Source organism: Rhinatrema bivittatum, chromosome 4 (assembly GCF_901001135.1).
Source record: "Rhinatrema bivittatum chromosome 4, aRhiBiv1.1, whole genome shotgun sequence".
NCBI classification, from domain to species: Eukaryota; Metazoa; Chordata; class Amphibia; order Gymnophiona; family Rhinatrematidae; genus Rhinatrema; species Rhinatrema bivittatum.
In genome coordinates this window covers 272,374,549-272,394,812 of record NC_042618.1, presented here as the reverse complement: position 1 = coordinate 272,394,812, position 20,264 = coordinate 272,374,549, and the positions used below count along the sequence as shown (strand labels likewise).

General features: G+C 41.7%; 1 protein-coding gene across 1 annotated transcript in view; it reads left to right on the top strand.

The window, feature by feature from the left end:
• PARVB (parvin beta) overlaps positions 1 to 20,264 on the top strand; it is a 465,356-nt gene that overhangs the window by 265,289 nt on the left and 179,803 nt on the right. The window contains 1 exon segment of the mRNA XM_029600119.1: positions 11,186 to 11,205. Within this exon segment, the coding sequence (XP_029455979.1) occupies positions 11,186 to 11,205 (20 nt within the window).

The window sequence follows — 20,264 nt, the reverse complement described above, 5'->3', positions numbered from 1 at the left end:
TTAACATTGCCCTAAGTTTGACCGAGGACCACAGTTTGCTGCCAGGTACTGGTGTTCCCTATGTAAAAAGTTTAACATTGCCCTAAGTTTCACATCGGCCTATCATCCACAGGCCAATGGTCAAGCTGAAAGGACCAATCGGACCTTATTGACATTCCTCCAATCCTACGTGAATGATCAGCAGGACAACCGGTCTGATCTACTACCCTGGGCTGAGCTGTCGCATAATACCCCACGTTGCTGCGGCCACTGATGTATCTCCATTCTCTGTGGTATTTGGACGACAACCTCGACTACCTCTTCCAGTTCCTTCACTGTTCTTTCTCCAGCGGCACAATCCATGGCTCACACCATTCATCAAGTGTGGAATCAAGTTAAAGAGCACCTTTCCTAAGCCGCTGAACGTGCCAAGCTTACTTCTGATGCCCATAGATGTCCCGCTCCACTCTTCCGTCCTGGCCAAAAGGTGCGGCTGAGCGCTCGACATATAAGACTGAGATTTCCCTCTCATCGCTTGGCTCCCAAATACATTGGCCCGTAACCAGTGATTCGAAGAGTGGGAGCTGTATCGTATCAACGCCAGTTACCTCGTGCCATGGGTATCCATAACACGTTCCTTGTGTCACTGTTGAAGCCTTTGGTCCTCTCCTGGCCCTCACGTAGAGTTCCCTCTCCTCCACGGATCTCTACCGAACCATACACATCTCTTCAGGTAAGAGAGGTCCTCGACGTCTGTCGGCGTCGAGGGAAATGGGAGTACCTCCTAGCCCTGGAGGGTTATGGGGCCGAGGAGGACTCGTGGGAACCTTCCCACAACATCCTTGATAAGGAGCTTTTAAAGACCTTTCATAAGATTCACCCTGACAAGCCACGGCCGAGTAGAGAAAGGCCTAGAAGGGGGGGGGGGGCATACTGTTGCGTGCCCTGTCTGCGTCCGACCCGTGCATGGGCCTACTCACCTCTCTGGCTCCTCAGCAGGTCCCGGGTCGGCCTCCCCAGCGGCAGCTGCAAGCACTTTCAGCCCCGGCGTCCCGCGGCGGCGGTTGCCGGGCCTTCCACTGCGCACCAGGCCTCACGCCAGAGTTTGGCACCGTCCGTGGCGTTGGCCACGCCCCTACGCGCACGTGCGCGGACCGCCCAGGCTTTAGTAGGGCCAGGGGCGGGTCCTAGCTCCGTGGCACGCCCTGATTGAAGGAACTACTTAAGGAAATTCCTGCCTGCACTTCCTTGCCTTGGCAATCGGGTCGGCATTGTATTGTCTGCTAGATTGTCACTGCGTTCTGAAGTCTTGTTCCAGTCTTGTTCCTGCATCCCATTGTTCCAGCGTCCTCCTGTTCCAGTGTTCATCCGTCCATCTCCCCAGGTAGTACCCTCAGACTGTCTCTCTGGTACTGACCTTGGCTCGTCCCTTGACTACTCGCTGCCTGCCTTCTGACCTCAGCCTGCCTGTGACCTTGTCTGACCTCCGGAACCTGACCCCCTGCTTGCTGACTACTCTCGGACTGATTCCTGGTATCTGACCTCGGCCTGATTGACTACGTCATCTGATTCTGGCTCTGTCCCTTGCCTTGTCATCACCTACGCTGTTCTGGTCTTCCTTGCTCCATCTGACCTCCAGCCTCGAACCCGACCGTGCTTCCTTCCTGTCTGTGGGCACGCCTGTCTACCATCTCTCCAGGATACCCTGTGAGGCCCACCTAAGTCCAAGAGGCCCGGGTCCCTACGGGCTCCACCCCGAGGGACCGCGGGCTTCCAGTGGTGAAGCTCATCCTATCCTCTGTCTCCTCCAATGTTCCGCCCCCTGGGGGCAGGTGCTTCCTGGTCCCTACCAGGGAGCCGTTCTCCACTGCTCCAGGACAAGGGTCCACCCCCGAGCACAACACCTTCAGCCTACCACACACATCTTCCCACCTCCTGCACCCCCCCCCCCCCCCCCACCCCCAACAATTAACTTTCAGTACCCTTGGCTCCTGAGATTATGATAATTAAACTCAACAATTATGATCACCCCACTACTCGCCTTCCAGAATGATCTTGTAGAAACACATAATTGGATATCAGACTTTTAAATATTAAACTTTGTTATGCATACTTTGCGCGTGTGTGTGTGTGTGTGTGTGTATGTATATATATATATATATATATATATATATATATATATATATATATATATATATAATTATGATAAATGTCATCTGTGAGTATTGGTATTATACTGCAAATAAAATCAAGAAATACATAAATTTACTAGCAAAAAGTGCTCATTATTGCTTGGATAGTCTGATCTATAACAGCCTGTGTGTTTAGGTGCCTCTGCCTGAATATGCATGGGGGGCATGTCTGTCTCCCTGTGTGAGTTTAGGGGAGCCTATGTGTGCCTGAACCTGTATGTATGTTACTTGTGATTGTCTCTGTGTGTATATGTATGCATGCCTGTGTGTATACAGTATGTCTGTTCCTGCTTGTGTGTATTTGCTTGTGTAAATGGGTGTCACTGCCTATGCCTGTTTGTGTATGCTTGTGTATGTATGTTTGGGAGCCTTATACATGCAAGTTTCTGTGTTTGGAAGCTTGTGTATGTCTGTGTGTGTGCATCTGTGTTTGTATGATTGCCTGTGTGTGTGCTTCTGCAAAGCCCTGGCCTGATAGACCAGGGCTTTGCAGAAGGAATAGATTGTCTGCACAGTACATCTTTTCCAGTGGAGCCACCTGGTGGCCAAACAGACACAACATACTGACCTACATGACAAGTGTGTTATGTATATGCCCCTTGTATTTCCATGAATATCTCTAGAGGTCACTCTTCAATTGTTTCTTCTCCCAGGACAAGCAGTATGGTAGTCCTCACAGATGGGTGACATCATCAGATGGAGCCCTGTCACGGAACAATTTTGTCAAAGTTTCTAGAACTTTGACTGGCACACTGAGCATACCCAGCTTGCCACCAACCCTGTGGCCACATGGGGTCCCCCTTCAGTCTCTTTTTTTTTCCTCACAGCAGTTGCTTCGCGGTTTTTAGGAGCCCTGTGAGAATTTCTCTCTCATTTTCCTCATGGAATTTCTTGAAGTTTTTTCTTCATTTTTCCTCAGCCCAGGGTCCCCCATCGCACACAGACCTCCTCTGAAGCTTCGGTAAGTTTTTACCGCATTTTGCGGTCAGTTCCCGGCAGTGTACTTCTTGGTGCCCGACGGCCACCGACTGCGTGCTGCCCTTTTTTCAGCATGGCGACCAGTTTTCAGAAGGGCCCTGAGTGTCCGAGGTAACTATCGATAGATAGTAAATGATACTTGGGCCGTGGTTAAAACTATCGATAGTTACTCGGTAACTATCGATAGTTTTAACCACGGCCCAAGTATCATTATTAGAGAAGGGTCTATCTTTTGTGCCCATTTTAGGTTTGGATCTATTTGATATTGAAACTTATGTGCATAAATTTATTAGACAACTTTGGTTACGGGTTTATTTTTCGAATTCTTCAGGATCCGGTACAGATACTTCTATAGTTGTTCCATCTCCCTGCAGACGACAGGTTTTGCTTTTTCTTTGTACCGTAAATCAACGGATAAGAATACCTTGCTTCGATTCGATAGTTGTCACCCATATCATTTAAAATCTAATTTGCCATATGGTCAATTTTTAAGACTGAGGAGGCTATGTTCAGATTTATTAGATTATAAATCGAAAGCCAAGCATTTGATCCTTAATTTTCAACAGAGAGGATATCCGTTGAAAATTATTAGAAAGGCATATAAACGTGCCAGGTGGATTAATCGTGACCTTCTCTTTTTGCCATCTCAGAACCAGCTGGTTTCAAATAGAAGCACTTGCGTGCTTCCATTCTCTCCGCAGATATACAAAGTTCAAAACATTATTAAGAAGTATTGGCATGTAGTTAGCTTACATACCGAGTTACGGCAATTTCCCCGTTTTGCTTTTAAACGAGGCAGGAATTTAAGAGACTTCATGGTATGTTCAGATTTTTCTGATGAAAAAATATGGGATTCAGTTGACAATATGGATCCTAAGGGACATTTTCCTTGTAACAAATGTAGCGTTTGCAGTCAATCGTTCTCTGGAGAGTTTTTACCGGTGTTTGGCAATGGCAAGTTTAGATTTAAGTCTTATACTGATTGCCAGTCGAAGGGTGTAATTTATGGGCTAAGGTGTCCATGCCCTTTACTCTATATTGGCAAAACCAAACGTAGTTTAAAAACTCGTATAATCGAACATAAAAGTGCCATCGCGAGTCAACGCGTAGAAGCACCAGTGGTACAACATTGTTTACAACATTGTCACTCTTTTGAAGTTTTACGCTTTGCAGTTATCGAAAGATTGATACCTAGCAATAGAGAAGGTGATTTTGATAACTACCTTTTACGCAGGGAACAGAAATGGATACATTATTTTGACACGGTAGTCCCTAAGGGCTTAAACAAAGAAATCGATTGGTCTGTTTTTTAGCCCTTTTCAGTATGGGATCAGTAGTTTCTTTGGCAAGTTTTTTTGTTTTGGATAGGATTTCCGGTGACGTATGAAGCCTATGTGAAATTTAAATGCCAGCCAGCAAAGATGGCCTCAAAGACGCGTTGGCGCCATATTTGAAAGTGTTGGGTGAGACGGTTTTGCCGTCCTGGTGAGTTTTTTCCTTTGCTGTGCTGTTACTGAATTTCATTTGAACCATGTCCATGTTTATATATTTTGGGTTCCTGTGAGTTTGTAGATTTCATTTCATTTTATTTATTATTTTTTGTTTTTAAGGTATTGAAGAATATTGGCCTTTTCAAGCAAAAGGCCAATATTCTTCAATATTGGCCTTTTGTGATGTGGGAATTTTAATGTAAATCCAAATGATACTTGGATTCTAGTATCTAGTAACTATTAGAGAGGTGTTCTGCTGCTTTGTTTTTTGATTGAACATAAGAAAATGCCATGCTGGGTCAGACCAAGGGTCCATCAAGCCCAGCATCCTGTTTCCAACAGAGGCCAAACCAGGCCACAAGAAGCTGGCAATTACCCAAACAGTAAGAAGATCCCATGCTAATGATTCAGTTAATAGCAATGGCTATTCCCTAAGTAAAGTAATTAACCCAGCAAATAATAAACAGAAACCTTGGTACACGCTGGAGCTCAAAACTATGAAACATAATCTAAGAAAACTAGAAAAAAGCTGGCATAAAGACCCGTCACCTCCCCAGTTGGCAAGGTTCAGATCCTTCCTACACACCTACCGAGAAGCCATAGACAAAACTAAGAGATTTTTACGCCCAAAAAATTCATCAACTCCAATTTAACAAATGTTAAGACCTTGAACGATATTTCCACAATAAAATAGAAAAAATTGTTGCGCTTCTTCTCCACCCCCACCCCCTCTATAACCCAAGCAATAAATACCTCGGCTTCCCCTTGCACCCATACAAAAACCCAATCTACACACACCCCAGCTGTTCTCAAGTCTTTTGAGCCCTCCACGTCATTAGAAGTGGAATCCATTCTTAAGAATATTAAATTTGCATCGCACCCATCAGACACTGTCCCTATTAAAACCCTCCTCACCATAGCCAACATCATCGCCAAACCAATATCCTATATCATCAACAGATCCATCACTCTTGGTACTGTCCCTAACCAACTTAAGCAAGCCATAATTAAACCTATCTTAAAAAACCCCTCCCTTGACCCAGCAGACCCTTCCAACTTTCGCCCCATAACCAATATCCCCTTCATTTCAAAAATCCTTGAAAAAATAATTAACTGCCAACTCTCCGATTACTTAGACGAACATCATATCCTCTTCCCCTCTCAATATGGCTTTCACAAACACCTTAGCACTGAAACCCTCCTCATCTCCCTCTCTGACTACATCCTAAAAGCCCTCAATAAAGGCCAATCGTATATTTTGGTCCCCCTGGACATCTCTTCTGCCTTTGACACAGTCAATCACTACACGCTTATAGAACGCCTTAAAGAAATCGGCATCTCTGGCAGCTCCCTACTCTGGTTTCAATCATACTTAAGCAACAGGCAATACAGAGTAAAAATTGGAAATAGCGAATCGAAACCTATCAACCTGACACAAGGCATCCCTCAAGGTTCCTCCCTGTCCTCCACCCTCTTTAATATATACCTCCTTCCTCTCTGCAGCCTCCTTTCCAAGCTCGGTCTTCCGCATTTCATATATGCAGACGACGTACAGATCCTCATACCCATAACTGACACGCTATCCAATGCCATGAAAACTTGGGTTTTGGCCCTGGCCGCAATCAGCTTCCTACTCTCAGATATCTCACTGGTGCTCAATACTGCCAAAACTGAGCTACTAATCATCTCTCCCCACAATGCCAACCTAAATCTACTCCTGCACAATACACACTTACTTACTTACTTACTTATTTATTTAGCATTTTTTATATACCGAGGTATAGCAGAGTTGCCTTCACTCCGGTTTACATTTATAACAACTTGTTACATTAAAAGATTTTAAAATTTAAATTTAACAATGAAATGCGAAATGGCATATAATAGTAGAATAAACAGAACAAGATGTACATCACTCCTCAATCATCTTTTCACAATATGTCCGTAGCCTCGGGGTCACCCTGGACAATCAACTCAACCTAAAAAAGTTCATCAACTCCACCTTAAAAGATGGATTCTTTAAGCTTCACACGCTAAAAAAACTGAAACCCCTTTTACATCTTAATGACTTTCGGACAATACTCAAATCTACCATTTTGTCCAGGATAGACTACTGTAACGCCATCCTTATTGGCCTTCCCAAAAACACAATACAATCTCTGGATATACTACAAAATGCGGCAGCCCGCATCCTCACCAATACCCACAGAAATGATCATATTACCCCAGTCCTCAAAGATTTGCATTGGCTACCTGTCACATACCGGATAACATATAAAGCCCTCTCTATCATTCACAAATCCCTGCACAACGAAAATATGTTCTGGTTCAAGGAGCGCCTCTGTTTTCACACCTCGTCCAGACCCACCAGAAAACAGTACTTGGCAACTCTACACACACCCTCACCCAAACACACAAAACATGACCACCAAAAGCCGTGCCCTCTCCGTTGCTGGTCCTCTGCTTTGGAATTCCATGCCCGCCAGTCTTCGCCAAGAAATATGCCCAAAGAAAATTAAGCAGAATCTCAAGACCTGGCTATTTAAACAGGCCTACTCCTGTTGATTGCAATTTCTCCCACTCCCAGGGCAGCAAACACGTCCGCTACTTAGTATATAGATTCTAAACACCCCCTTCCCCCATAATGTGTACTCCTCCTTGCTCCAGATTTGTATATATCTTTTTTGTCAATGCTGCCAGTTCTAGTCTCTGAATATAAGTTTCTTTCAGGTTATTTGACTTCAATTATTTGTAAACTATGTTGCAGGTTATCTTGTTGCTGGTTGAACCTCTTCTACCCCCCACCCCCTTTCCTCTCATTCATAACTAGTTTGCATGAAACTCAATTTCTCAAATTGTTTATTGTAAAGCCTGTTGCTAATTTATGTTCCTATGTAAACCAATGGGATGTTCCCAACGACTGTCGGTATATAAAAATGTTCAAATAAATAAATAAACTTGATTAATAACAGCTAATGGACTTCTCCAAGAACTTCTCCAAATCTTTTTTGAACCCAGCTACACTAATTGCACTAACCACATCTTCTGGCAACAAATTCCAGAGCCTTATTGTGTGTTGAGTGAAAAAGAATTTTCTCCGATTAGTCTTAAATGTGCTACTTGCTAACTTCATGAAATGCCCCCTAGTCCTTCTATTATTCGAAAGTGTAAATAACCGATTCACGTCTTCTAGTTCAAGACCTCTCATGATCTTAAAGACTCTATCATATCCCCCCTCCCCATCTTTTGTCCAAGCTGAACAGCCCTAACCTCTTCAGCCTTTCCTCATAGGGGAGCAGTTCCATCCCCTTTATCATTTTGGTTGCCCTTCTCTGTACCTTCTCCATCGCAACTATATCTTTTTTGAGATGTGGTGACCAGAATTGTACACAGTAATCAAGGTGCAGTCTCACCATGGAGCGATACAGAGGCATTATGACATTTTCCGTTTTATTTTTTTATTAACCATTCCCTTCTTAATAATCCCTAACATTCTGTTTGCTTTTTTGACTGCTGCAACACACTGAGCTGACAATTTTAAAGTATTATCCACTATGATGCCTAGATCTTTTTCCTGGGTGGTAGCTCCTAATATGGAACCTAACATCGTGTAACTACAGCAAGGGTTATTTTTCCCTATATACAACACCTTGCACGTGTCCACATTAAATTTCATCTGCCATTTGAATGCCCAATCTTCCAGTCTTGCAAGGTCCTCCTGTAATGTATCACAATCCGCTTGTGATTTAACTACTCTGAATAATTTTGTATCATCTGCAGGTTTGATAACATCACTTGTCGTATTCCTTTCCAGATCATTTATATATATATATTGAAAAGCACCGGTCTAAGTACAGATCTCTGTGGCACTCCACTGTTTACCCTTTTCCACTGAGAAAATTGACCATTTAATACTACTGTTTCCTGTCTTTTAACCAGTTTGTAATCCACAAAAGGACATCACCTCCTATCCCATGACTTTTTAGTTTTCTTAGAAGCCTCTCATGAGGGACTTTGTCAAATGCCTTCTGAAAATCCAAATACACTACATCTACCGGTTCACCTTTATCCACATGTTTATTAACCCCTTCAAAAAAATGAAGCAGATTTGTTAGGCAAGACTTCCCTTGGGTAAATCCATGTTGACTGTGTTCCATTAAACCATGTCTTTCTATATGCTCTACGATTTTGATCTTGAGAATAGTTTCCACTATTTTTCTCGGCACTGAAGTCAGGCTCACTGGTCTGTAGTTACCCGGATTGCCACTAGAGCCTTTTTTAAATATTGGGGTTACATTGGGCACCCTCCAGTCTTCAGGTACAATGGATGATTTTAATGATAGGTTACAAATTTTAAATGATAGATCAGAAATTTCATTTTTGAGTTCCTTCAGTGCACTAGGATGCATACCATCCAGTCCAGGTGATTTGCTACTCTTTAGTTTGTCAATCTGGCCTACTACATCTTCCAGGTTCACAGTGATTGCGTTCAGTTCGTCTGACTCATCATCACCCCTGAAAACCGTCTCCAGAACTGGTATCTCTCCAACACCCTCATTAGTAAACACGGAAGCAAAGAATTCATTTAGTCTTTCTGCAGTGGCATTATCTTCCCTAAGAGCCCCTTGGTCATCTAATGATCCAACTGACTCCCTCACAGGTTTCTTGCTTCGGATATATTTTAAAAAGTTTTATTATGAGTTTTTGCCTCTATGGCTAACTTCATTTCAAATTCTCTCTTCGCCTGTCTTATCAGTGTTTTACACTTAACTTGACAATGCTTATGTTTTATCCTGTTTTCTTCAAATGGATCCTTCTTCCAATTTTTGAAGGATTTCTTTTGGCTAAAATAACCTCTTTCACCTCACCTTTTAACTATGACTGTAATCGTTTTGCCTTCCTTCCACCTTTCTTAATGTGTGGAATACATATGGACTGCGCCTCTAGGATTGTATTTTTAAACAATGTCTATGCCTGTTGAACACTTAACCTTTGCAGCTGCACCTTTCAGTTTTTGTAAAGTATTTTCCTCATTTTATCAAAGTTTCCCTTTTGAAAGTTTAGTGTTAGAGCTGCAGATTTACTTATTGTCCCTCTTCCAGTTATTAGTTTAAATTTGATCATGTTATGATCACTGTTGCCAAGTGGCCCCACCACCTTTACCGCTCTCACCAAATCCTGCGTTCCACTAAGAATTAAATCTAAAATAGCTCCCTCTCTTGTTGGTTCCTGAACCAATTGCTCCATGAAGCAGTCATTTATTACATCCAGGAACTTTGTCTCTAGCAAGTTCTGATGTTACATTTACCCAGTCAATATTGGGGTAATTGAAATCTCGCATTATTATTGCACTGCCAAATTGGTTAGCTTCCCTGATTTCTCTTAGGATTTCATCATCTCTCTGTCCATTTTGTCCAGGTGGATGGTAGTATACTCCTGTCACTATACTCTTACCCAACACACATGGAATTTCTTCCCATTTAGATTCTACTGAGCATTTAGACACTTGTATGATCTTTATCCTGTTGGACTCTATACCCTCCTGGACATAAAGTGCCACACCCCCACCAAGTTGATCCTCCTTATCATTGTGATATAATTTGTACCCTGATATAGCATATCCCATTGGTTATCCTCCTTCCATCAAGCATTTGCTGCTATACACTCTAACTCTCCCGTCTTACTTCTTAGACTTCTGGCATTGGCATACAGACATTTCAAAGTGTGTTTTTTGTTTGTATTAACAACCTGCTTTTCAGTTGTTAGGGGTAATTTGGAAATCATTAGCTTCGGTTATTTTTTACATATAGGCACTTGGACTACGTAACTCTTCTCCAGTTTGCACCCCTGGTGGATCGGCTGTTTCTCAGGCAAAGGAAGGCGTAGTGCTCCAGCACTATGCGGTTTACCGCTTTCTTCTGCTTGGACAGCCTGTAGCTTTTATTCACCCATATGTGAGCACTATCATCCTACTTGTCTTAGGAGAAAGCAGAGTTGCTTACCTGTAACAGATGTTCTCATAGGACAGCAGGATGTTAGTCTTCACGAAACCCTCCCATCTCCCCTGGGAGTTAGTTTCTCCATGCATTTGCTATATCATGGACTGAGGACTCTACCTCGGAGGCAGGGTGATGACTACAGCTGCACATGCTCAGTGGGGCATGCTGAAAGCTCTAGAATTTTTAAAATCAAAGTCCTGTGCCGGGCCCCATCCAATGATGTCACCCATATGTGAGGACTAATATCCTGCTGTCCTAGGAGAACACCTGTTACAGGTAAGCAACTCTGCTTTATCAAATGTTTTTTTTCTAAAACACTCCATTGGCCCATTTTATCTTTGCCACTTGAGAAATAAGGGCCCTTTTTAAGGAGAGAGATGGTTTAATACACAAGTCATTTCAGAAAAATATTTATGGCATCTAGTCATTTAGCCATCTGTTTTATGTTCTGCTTTTATGTTCAGTATTTCATAGACCATTAAATGCTTTTGCTATTGTGTATTATGTTTTTAAACTTCACATTAATTAAAGTCTTGTCTGCTTCTTGTAGGATGATGATGGGAAGGTTTGGTAAGTAAAAGAAAGCTCCTGGCTATGTTAAGTTTTAGAACTACTTATTAGTTTAAATGGGATATGAGCACAGAAGCAAAAGGCAGTATTGAAATGCCTGTGTATATAGTTGTAAATGTGCTGGTGCATGATCAACAAGGTTGGTATTTATGGTTTCGGATTCTGGGATAATTTGCTTAAGCTCAGGAAAAGGATTTTCTTTTATATTCAGACCCAGTTATTTGTAGACGTAGTTGATTAATATCATGGCATCTTTTTCCTGTTCTGTTTGACAAAATGTTTGTGAAAATAGATCCTGTTTTTTTCAAATAAGTGGAGCAGCATTAGATACAAGAAACAGAAAAAGTACATTGGGGAGGGCGCCAATCGCATGATTATATTTTGTAATAAGGGGATGATGGTAAAAGAGCAAATCAGTTTTAAATTGGATCCGTAGCTGCCTTGCTGAAGAATGACATCAGTTATAGTGTGAAACCCCTGTAGGCAGTTCTTGTAGAGGGCTTCGATGAGCCTCTTGTTCTGGTTAGTCCTCCTAGCTCTGTGACACACACTTTTTGCTGGCAGCCATCCTGTCTGGATATTCTAGTTAGTCATCCCAACTCTATGGCCCACACTTCCGGATGACGGCCATTTTGTTCTTGTTTGGACAGAGTTATATGCTAGGCTCACATTCTACACTTGGCTAGAGCTTGGTACTATGTTGATCTTATGTTCGGTTCTACATTTCATTTTCCAATTTACTCCTAGATTGCTTTGTGTATCCAGTGATCCTGTTTGATCCTAGGTTGCATCATGTATCCAGTCATCCTGCAGTGGTCTTATACTGCTTTAGATTTTCCTGCATTGGTCCTGCTCTATTACTGTGGGTGCCTTCATATCTTCAGGTTTGGGTTCTATGTTGCCATAGTACGTGCCTTATGTTTCCTATATCAAGTCCTGCTAGTTGCAGCACCTGAGGGCTCAACTTACTGCTTGGATAACATGCTTAATGACCGGGATATTAAGAACAATAAATGAAATGAAAAGGAGAACATGACCGAAGCAGACAGAAGGTGCCTGTCTCCTGTTAGAACCCACCTATCTTGCCTTGTCTATGCACTGCCCACTCTTTGCTTTGGGGTTATACCTCTGGTTGACTATACTGTCACATTAGACTCTGGCCGAATAGAGCCTATGGAGCATGGCATGATTTTTGTTGACTTCAACCCATGCATATCTAGTTATTTGTTATATCAAAGTTTTGAAAATTCGAAAGAATCATGTTAGAATAATAACAATTATTCTACTACTGGGAGCCTTAACTTTGGATTTCAGTTTATTTAGAAACCAGGAGAGTGGGCCTGTGATTTGTGCATAGCAAACACTGCTACTGTTTGTGTGGTTTGCCAGAATCCTTGTCCACATATGAAAGCAGTGCTAGCAGTGGAAGAAAAAAAATCAGTTTTGCAGTTACAAAAAGTATGTCTGCATCCTCACAACTATTCAGCTATATAATCCCTACAACTCCCTTAGAAATTCTCCTTGTTTATCCCATGCTTTCTTGAATTTAGACATCCTCATCTTTACCTCCTCCATGTGGAGGCTGGTTCATACATACTCTGCACTCTGTAAAGAAATATTTCCTTAATTACTCATGATTCTATCCCTTTTCATTCTCTTCCCATGACCCCTCATTCTAGAGCCTCCTTTCTGTTGAAAGAGGCTCACCTTCTGTACATGGAAACCTTGGAGGTATTTAAATGTCTCCATCATATCTCCCCTATCTTGCCTTTCCTCTAGGATATACATGTTTAGATCTTTAAGTCTATCTCCATATTCCTTAGAACCATGGATCTATGGATCTATATCCGAAGACCATGGATCATTTTAGTAGCCATCCTCTGGACTGACTCTGACTGGTTTATATCCTTTTGAAGATATGGTCTCCAGAACTGTACACGATAATTCAAATAGGTTTCATCAAGGACTTATACAGTGACCATTCCTCTCCCTGTGCAGCCAAGCATCTTTCTGGTTTTTGCCATTACTTTCTCTGTTGACAAGCAGGGTTGAATTAGCCATGACGCATAGACACTAAACAGACCTTTGTCTCCTAGCTATAGATTTTTTACTATTCACACTGCCTCAAGTCCCTCAGTCTTTTTTTGTCCAAGCTCCTGCACAGATGTGTATCCTGCCTCACTCTTCTTGTGCTTTTTGATCTCGGCTCATATTGAGTTGTCTCACTGCCTCGGCAGTGCCTCAACAGCACTTTCCAGTGCTACCAAAAAAATAAAATAAAATAAAGGTTAGAGAGTTATTATGTCCAGTTCTAAAAAGGCCACACCAGCATCTTCAAAGACTGTGTGTGTGACCAGGAGATGTCCATAATTGACGGCCACGACATTTGTTATCGGTGTCTGTGACCAGACCACAATGCAGCTAATTGTTACAATTGCGGCAGGATGTCACTGATGTCACAAAGGAACAAGGCCTGGAAGCCCCTCGAGGCTTGTTGACACATAAAAAAAAGCGTTATGTGTAGGAGCTGGCAGTTCAGTCTGTGCTGCTGAAGTTGGGTTCTGTCCCATCAATGCATCCAGTGCTGTCAGTGCATCAAGCCCTGGCGCCATCGATGTATCTGTGGTCGGCACACTAGCCATCAGTGCATTGAACCTCAATTCAGCTGGCACAACTCTTTGCTCCATCGACACATTCAGCATTGGATCCTGACATGCCCCAGGACTCACGACAGTTTGAGCATCGATCCCTGATTCTGTCAATGAACTTAAGACATTTGAAACAGGATCGATCAGCAAGAGGCCTTAAAGGGGATTCAGTACACTTATCGCTTGTGATTTTGAGGTCCATATCTCCATCCAGACTTTTTATTGAATTTCTTCTTTTTATATTGTAAACCGTTGTGAAGGAACTACCGATACGACGGTATATAAAACCTAATAAACTAGAAACTAGAATCTGTTTTGTGATATATAGTGGGAAGGAAAATTGGTGATTATTTTGTCATACATTACACAATACACTTATTTATAAGTATAGAAGTTTAAGCAATAAAAGCATACAAGATTAGAGTTTGCATTAAAGAAAATTCACAAAAATACTTCCCCTCACAGTTCCCCCAACGTGAGTCTTATATATCTTTGTAGATCTGGGAACACAGTGCACTGGGAAATCAGCAACATCTCATCAGGCACTTCATTAACCACTGTTAATGTTCACAAGCTATTCTTTTGAGCTGCTTTTCCTTCACTTTCAAACAGCTTGTCTTATGTTGCTCTTTTTAAGTTAATTTTTCTGACCTTTGCTCTAGTGTTTTTTCTCGGCCACTCCATTTGTTCTTGGAGCCCCAACTATCTGTTATCACATCAGCAAACAGTTAGATGTGGCCAAGTGGATACTGTCCTGTTTTCCTCTGATATCTGCAGTTAGCCTTCTTTAATATATATCTAATCTCAGGACTTATTTTGTTGCAAGCAAGCTAAGAAAATGGCATATTTATTCTCAGAACTTATATGCCTTATATCAAATAATTACACTAATAATATCAATGATTCTCTGCTTTAATACTTCCTATCGAGGTACAATATTCTTCTGCAAGCTAACTCAAAATAATTTCCCACATGGTGCTTCTGCTCTCCATGCATCCACCGGTTCAGTTGAACCAGGAGGGATCCACTCCCCACCCCCACGTCTCCCCGCAGTCCAAGAGGGTTTGCTCAGGAAGATAAACCTATACTGGTCTCGGAAGAATGATCCCCCAAATCTTGGTCAGAGGGCACAGCAGCCCATAGACCAAGTAGTGGAATTGGTGAAGACTTTCTTTGCCTCACTGGCAGCTAGTGACAAGGTGTGGGCACTTTTTAACCTCTGCTGTCAAGAGTGTCAGATTTGTTCCCTTATAAAGGGAGTCCCTCTCACCTCCATGCCACTGAAGCTCCCATTATAAGTCTCAAGGGCGAGATATAGTCCCCAACAATCTCTTGCTGCGGTCCAGCCTGAGGAGGTTGCTTGAGACACCACTAACTGAAACATGCCTCAAGGATATTCCCTCCAAGATGATTGAGGACCCCGCCCTGATAGTCTTCATCATTATTGGAGTCCTGGGTTAGTGTACTCTCACACTTCGGTTCATTTTAGGACATTGAAATTGTTTTCACAACTTTTTTGGGGGGGGGGGGGGAGCAAGATTCTAATACTAAAATAGAAAATTTCTTTACAGACATTTTATTATGACATTTCAGTATTTGTATCTTATTCTGTAACTTGAGCTCCTGTCCTATCTAAAAAGTAGACTCCCCCTACCTGATTGCCAGAGCATTCTTCACCACCAGAAGACCTCTGATATTTCAAATTCTTGGACGTTGGGTAAGGCGATGGAAGTCAACATCAGCAAGGACAAAAACAGCTGCTAAGAAGTCTTCAGTTTACTCTGGATCCTGAAACACTATCTGAGCCTGCAGAAATCCTGGTGCACTCAATCCTGTGGGATTTACAAACAAGAATATGGGTGAATACTGTGTACCGTTCTGGTCGCCGCATCTCAAAAAAGATATAGTTGCGATGGAGAAGGTACAGAGAAGGGCAACCAAAATGATAAAGGGGTTGGAACAGCTCCCCTATAAGGAAAGGCTGAAGAGGTTAGGGCTGTTCAGCTTGGAGAAGAGAAGGCTGAGGGGGGGATATGATAGAGGTCTTTAAGATCATGAGAGGTCTTGAATGAGATGATGTGACTCAGTTATTTACACTTTCGAATAATAGAAGGACTAGAGGGCATTCCATGAAGTTAGCATGTAGCACATTTAAGACTAATCGGAGAACATTCTTTTTCACTCAACGCACAATAAAGCCCTGGAGGATGTGGTTAGTGCAATTAGTGTAGCTGGGTTCAAAAAAGGTTTGGATAAGTTCTTGGAGGAGAAGTCCATTAACTGCTATTAATCAGGTTGACTTAGGGAATAGCCACTGCTATTAATTGCATCAGTAGCATAGGATCTTCTTAGTGTTTGGGTAATTGCCAGGTTCTTGTGGCCTGGTTTGGCCTCTGTTGGAAACAGGATGCCGGGCTTGATGGACCCTTGGTCTGACCCAGCATGGCAATTTCTTATGTTGGCAGACTTAGGCCTTTATTATCATTGCATACATGATAGTGGAGTAGCCTAGTGGTTAGAGCAGAGTGCTATGAACCAGGAGACCAGGGTTTGAGTCCTGCTATCGCTCCTTGTGACCGTAGACAAATCACTTTACCCTCCATTGCTTCGGGTTCAAACTTAGATTGTAAGTCCTCTGGGGATAGGGAAATACCTACAGTACCTGAATGTAATCCATTTTGAAGTGCTGAAAAAAGTGCAAAAAGCGGAATATAAATCTAAATAAATAAATAAAAAATATACGCAGACAATATACAGTTCTTCCTGGTCGATTGGCATAATTGCTGTTTATAAATCTACAATAAATTGCTAGCTATCAAGTATCAGATTGTCATTGAACTTATCTAAAACAAAAATTTTGTATCTAAGCAAACATTCCATTATGTCCTTTCCAACAAATGTAATTCAAGGCCATACCATTCCTAATGTAGGGGCTGATATTTGACTCAGATGTTTCTTTTAAAGCTCATGTTAAAATGGTAGTTGTGTATGCAACGCAGGCTGAAGCTTTTCTTAGAGCCATGTGAATTTTGAACTATAGTGTTGCCTACCTTGGACTATTGCAACGCAATCTATCTTGAACTTCCAGACTCAGCATTAAAGCCCCTTCAATTACTTCTCAATTCAACAGCTCAGCTGGTCAGTGGTAAAAAGCATACTGACCACATCACATCAACTCTTCATCTTCAGTCGCTACCTGTCCGTTTTAGGGTTCAGTCAAAGATACTGCTCCTCATTCACAAACTTAGTATTTCCTCTCTGCCCTGGATCAATTTCCATAACTCTGCCCTGGATCAATTTCCTGTTACAGAATTATCAACCCACTAGGAACTTAAAATCTCAAGACAGGGGACTTCTTGAAGTACCTACAATACAAGCAGCAAGACTATTGGTAACAAAAGATTGTGCTTTTTCCGTGGCTGCACCTGCTGTGTAGAATACTATATCTGCAGCTTTGAAACTAATGGAGTATACTAAAACATTTAAAACAGCATTAAAATCTTTTCTGATGAGCCAAGCATTTGTATAAAATCATTCTTTGAATTTGAAGATTTCAGCTCCCAAGATTGACTTTGGGTATTGATTGTCTTGTATTTTGTTTATGTTATTTTGTGCTATATGTGATTGTAATTTTATTATGTATGTTTATCTTGTAAATCGCTCAGGCTGCCTGGATTCTACAAGGCACATCTACATTTGATCATATTTCACCAGTTCTGAATTCCTTACATTGTCTACCTGTTACACAAAGGGTGCAATTTATGGTTCTGACAATAATGTCCAGAGCACTGAGGAGGCTACATCCTTCATTACCTCCCTTTTCAAAATGTAATGTCCTTTAAGAAACTTGTGATCTGAACACAAATGTTTGCTCGATGCTCCTAGCCATTGAGTTATTAGGCTTGTTGAGTTTAAAGACAAGTTATTTTCAATTACAGGGTGAATGTGTTGGAATACTCAACCTCTCAGCTTAAGAAAGGAAACTTGTTATAAAACATTCAGGAAAAAAAGGCTCAGAGAAGTTTTTTACACCTTGCAGAGGCAATTTATCATCTATGCTTTTTGTGCCTTATCATTTTGGCGTGCTCAGCTGTTCTTTTTTGTCTTATTTTATTTTTATAATGAATGTTTTTACTGAAGGCTGCTTGTGACCTAGGATAATGCAGCTAACACATTTTAAAAATTAATTATAGCAGTTTTGTACATCACTTTTACATCTGGCTTGCAGTTTTCAACTCGCAATGTCAAGGTAAGACATCAGCCGAAGATGCCACAAGACCAGTCCAAGTCTGGGCCTAGTTTTTGACCAGACTACCTTCAAGCCTCGACCCCTCCAGTAGGGAAAGGATTCACTTTTTCCTGGAAGAGTAGCAAAATATCACCAAGGATTGTGTAGTCTGGTTACCGTTTGCACTTCTCCGGCCCTCTAGTGCTTAACTTTTGTTTGTCCTTTAATCTGGCTGTCTCATGTTGGAGTCACTTCTGAGCCAGTGTGTGATAGAACTTGTCCCTCCCAATCACCATGGCAGGGGGAAATCCTAACAGACTCCTGCTATTTCCTTATCCCCAAGAAGTTGGAAGGATTGAAACCCATCCTAGATTTATGAAGTCTGAACAGCAGCCTGTTACGGGCGAAGTTTAAAATGAACTCCTTCCACATCATCCTACCCTTCATTCAAGAAGGAGACTTGATGCGTGTCCTGGATCTGAAATATGCGTATTTTCACATACCCATATATCACTCTCGTTGGCAATACCTTCGTTTCATAGTGGATTCATCTCTCTGACAATACTCCTCTCTTTAGGGCTAGTAGCAGCACACCTTTGTAGTCGGTGGCTCTGTCTTCCCCCACCTGGACAATTTGCTAGTGCGGTCTTCCCAAGTAAGGGTGTTGGGTTTGTGTTGGATTCCCTGCAGAAGGTGATCCAGCTTTATCAGTCACTGGGATTCATTGTCAACTTCACCAAATCGATCCTGATTTCTACCCAAAGAATGAAATTTATAGGCTGTATGGAAGAGAGAGTGTTCCTTCCAGTAGAGCAAATATACTGCCTTTGAACCTTGATCTGGAGCCTTTTACAGAAGGATCAAGCCCCAACAGCAAATAGTGATCTTCTACATCAACAAGCAAGAGGTCACAGGTCATTGACATACTATGAGTCCCTGCGGATTCTGGAGTGTGCTTGCCGCCACAAAACCTTCTTACAAGCAACTTGCCTTCCTGGGATCTCCAACATGTTGGTGGATTGCCTCCATAGAGTGTTTTGTCCTCACGTATGGTCTCTAAATCAGACAGTGACAAATAGGTTGTTTGATCTCTAGGGTTGCCTATCTATTTATTTGCATCAGAAGTCAACAAGAAAATGGAAAGATTCTGCTCCATTCTTCAAAGCAAGTTCATATCCACTCCAGATGCTTTTCTGCTCAGGTGGGATATAGATCTACTGTACGTTTTTCCACCAATTCCATTGGTGGCCGGAACATTGCAGAAAGTGCTCAAGAATCAGGCAGGCTTGATCCTCATTCCTTCAGTGTGGCCCTGAGAAGTATGCGTCTTGTACCTCGTTCAGTTATCAGTCAGACCACTGATACCTCTGGGATCCGACCTGACCTTTACTCAGGAAGAGGTTATCTTTGCATTCCAAAACTTTCCTCTCTCAGCCTTACAGCATGGATTTTGAGCACTCACATATCTCATTGCTGTCATTATCCAAGGAAGTTGAGTGTATTGTAATCTCCACCAGGAAATCTTAATTAAGAAGAGCTTACAGTTTTAAATAGAAAAGATTTTCATGTTGATGCTGAGCAAGTTCCTTGGACCCATGTGCTTTCAAGCCAAAGGAGTTGCTTCATTAATTACTCTACCTCTTCTTCTTAAGTCTCAGTACATCATCAGTCAAAGTGCATGTCAGTGCCATTGCGACTTACCATGTTTGTGTGGATGGCAAACTGATCTCTATACATCTTTTTGTGTCGAAATTTGCAAAAGTCTTATGGCATAAGAAACTTCAAATTGCAAAGCCACTGGTGCCATGGGACTCAATGATGTATGGGTGCCACTAATAAAACCACCTTATAAACAGTTAGATTCAGCTTTCTTATTTACTTATTTATAGTATTTTTATCCCCTGTCAATATTTCCTAAGTGAGACACAACTGTCTATCCATAATAATATAAAATAAAAAAAAACTATAAAACATGTAACAATAAAATGTGAAAACATAGAATAAATAAAACATAAATCTGATAAAAACTATATAACATTTAATTTCAAAACAAGGATCATAAATTTAAAAAAAGTGACACTAAAAAAAAAAAAAAGTATAGTAAAACTGCTAAGGTCTTAAATTTACACTAAGTTTATAGTTTACACTATAGTTTATAGTTAGTTCACCCACCATAGACCTGT